Consider the following 3,036-nt stretch of genomic DNA (forward strand, 5'->3'; position numbering starts at 1 on the left):
GTTGAAGATCTTTGAAAATTTGTACATTTTTAGATAATATTATGTTTATAGGAAATCAGTTGTAATTCATAGAGATTTAGTTCTGTAATATCCCTTGTATTCTTAACTATAAATACATGCATATGTCGAACCCACCAAAGTGTTGAGATATATTATTATCAGAGATCAATATTATATTCTATCACCGTATTATTAATTTTATCAATTCTATTAGTTTTATTTATTTTATTTATTTTCTTGATTTCAAACATGAAAAGTTGTTTTTAACTACATGTTTCCATTATGACCTGCGGCTGCAGAACATTTTCATAACTACTTGATTGAGGGATTGTAAGTTTTACTTGCAAATTAACACCCTGTTTTATGAAAATTCTATGAGACGACTTATGAAGTACAACCTATCTGAAATTTACATATTCATATTATTTTCTTGAATTACATACAAACAATTAAAGAATAATCAATATAAAAAATTATCAAGAAACAGCCAAGAATTATACAAATAGTGATCTCTAGTAGCCTTTAGAGGAATCTAGATCGTTTGCATTCTGTTGGAAGACCGTTGGGGAATCGTTTCTTGTCGTCACAATAGTTATAGATCATGTGTTTGGTATGCACCCATCGAAGTCGGTTTCTCCCTGCAGCATCTAGTCCTTGAGTACTCCATGCCTGGTTTTCATTTCCAGAACTTGTTGGCATTTGATTACCACCAACAACCATGTTCGCATTGGCGTTGAATTTTCTATAGGAAGCGGTGAATGGTGCTTTTGTCCAGTCGGTCTTAACGCGTCCACCTTGGGTTGCCCAATCATCCGCGTTCCAAAGGCTTGCATACACCCTCATTGGTTGGTTCTTAGGAAATGGGACACCAGAAGCTTCATTGTTGTTAAACACCCTTATAGGAATATTATCTATCAAGAAACTGCATAAACCAAGACAAATTTGGTTAGTGTTTGTCGCAGTACAACTTTATGGCCCTTATGTGACAAGTACCTACTTTAAGGAAAAAATAAGAATTAATATGAGTCATATAACCATCTTAAGATAGCCAGATAGCCTAGTGGTTGGGACCTGATTTTTTCGCAAGATGTAAACAGGTTCACTAGCAGCATATCTTGAGGTGATTAAGGAGAAGGGTCGGAAACAGTAACAGGATAACCCGGTTACATCTAACTAAAAAGCAGTGGCGATTCTAGAATTAAAACTCAATGGGGTCCCCAAAATTTATTCGATAACATTTTTGCACAAAATATTGAGTGTGTCGGGTCAAATTGGGTCGGGTGGGATCGCGCCCACAACACAAACATAAAATTGAACAATACTCGTAAAATATAAGATTGTTCATATACAGTATAAATTAATGGCATATACAGTAGCAATTTCACATTAGCAATTTTAAAGTAGCAATGACCTACATAGTAGAAATTTTACAATAGTATTTTAACACATGTCCAATAGTTAGGTAGTTATGAGTGATGAGATTAGAGATTCATATGCAATAACTATTTTTTTTCTTTTTTCTTTAAAAAAATACAATAACTATTACAAATTTATTTACCATTACACATACATTTTAGATGCAACCATATAATAAATTCACTATGAGTACTCACAATAAAACACGTATAAGAAATTGTGATGTAGAAGGAATTCAAAATGAATTAGAATAGGAATTTGACAAGGGTCCGTTTATTTTATATCTAATATATATTCAATAGCTCGTACTATAAAATTATAAATGGGTTAATTCAAACACTTTAGTAGTCCAAACCATTAAACTATAATCTTTAAAAATTTATGGGGTCTCATTATTATATTTAGTGATGTCCTATACAAAAATAATAAAAATATTGTGATAAATTTCGAAAAACCAGTGGTGTCACAGGACCCGTATATCTTCACCTAAAGTCGCCACTGCTAAAAAGACTTTGCTTTTCTTGAACATGTAAAACTTCATCGTTTAATCGCTTAATATGAGACTTATAGAAACTTACATGATCCTTTGAGAGTTCCATAGAATAGTGTAGGTGTGGAAGGCGGCACTAGGGTCAAACCAAAGGTGAAATTGTTGTTCCTTGTCGCCTTTTCCTTGTGCGAATACATTGGTGTGAATCGTATAAGGGTTTCCAGATGAATTACCCAAGAACTCGAAATCAATCTCATCATGCGCGGCGCCTTGTGACGATAACTGATAATGTATTGCATTTGTTAGATATCTATCTATCTATCTATTGACTATTATATTAAACATACAAATTTTTTGATAAGTATGAGTAGCACTAGCAATACTTACATAAAAGGTGGTGACTGTGCCAGCAGAGTTGCCAGGGACTAGCTTAAGTTGCATGTCGAACCTTCCGAATAAGTACTCATGCTTCGATTGAAATCCCGAGCCGGAATATTGGTCAAGTGAAAGTGTGAGATCCTGACCTCCGTTGAGTATCTTAGCTCGTGCGCCGCCGAAAGTGATGTCGAAATCGTTGTAAAAGTTGCCTGCCAATGTTGTGGCTACTAGACTTGCCATAACTAGAATAGTTACACATTCTTTAAAGGTTAAATAGCTTGTTCCCTTCATTGTTGCTAGTTGTTTTTGTTATAATGTTAGATAGTAATAGTAATAGTAATAGTATAGTATGTAATAAAAGAGTATATATGAAAAATGTGATGTTTTTAGCTATTGGAAATGGACGCTATATATAGTGATGATTTTGTTGACATTTAGCAGAAGAGGAAGCCTCTTGGTTATTGAAAAATAAGGTTAGAAGGGAAAGGTTGACTCAACTAGATATTGCACTAAAAAATGTTGGCATGCAATGAAACAGCTGTTTTAGCATAAGAGGGGTAATATTTTATTTCTTTGTATAGATAAGGCTCCACTTACACATACCTCCCTCGGATGGCAAATAACCAAACACTTTATTGAAATTTGAACAACGCGTCTGCTAATGGTTAACTTAATTAAGTGATGGAGTAGTTCATAGTATCAAGTGGAGAAAACAATTTGGCAACAACTAATGGAAACAATCCTATAAAATC

At 33.8% G+C, this 3,036-nt stretch overlaps 1 protein-coding gene across 1 annotated transcript; it reads right to left on the minus strand.

Annotated features, from left to right (window-relative positions):
• Positions 1-364: 364 nt before the first annotated feature.
• Positions 365-2,641, minus strand: LOC139892228 (xyloglucan endotransglucosylase protein 1-like). Its single transcript, XM_071875274.1, has 3 exons — positions 2,294-2,641; positions 1,995-2,188; positions 365-922 (listed from the first exon to the last, which is right to left on the minus strand). The coding sequence occupies exons 1-3, from the start codon at positions 2,573-2,575 to the stop codon at positions 523-525; spliced, it is 876 nt and encodes a 291-aa protein (XP_071731375.1). The 5' UTR covers positions 2,576-2,641; the 3' UTR covers positions 365-522.
• Between the last annotated feature and the right edge of the window lie 395 nt (positions 2,642-3,036).

This window comes from Rutidosis leptorrhynchoides, chromosome 2, assembly GCF_046630445.1.
Source record: "Rutidosis leptorrhynchoides isolate AG116_Rl617_1_P2 chromosome 2, CSIRO_AGI_Rlap_v1, whole genome shotgun sequence".
NCBI classification, from domain to species: domain Eukaryota; kingdom Viridiplantae; phylum Streptophyta; class Magnoliopsida; order Asterales; family Asteraceae; genus Rutidosis; species Rutidosis leptorrhynchoides.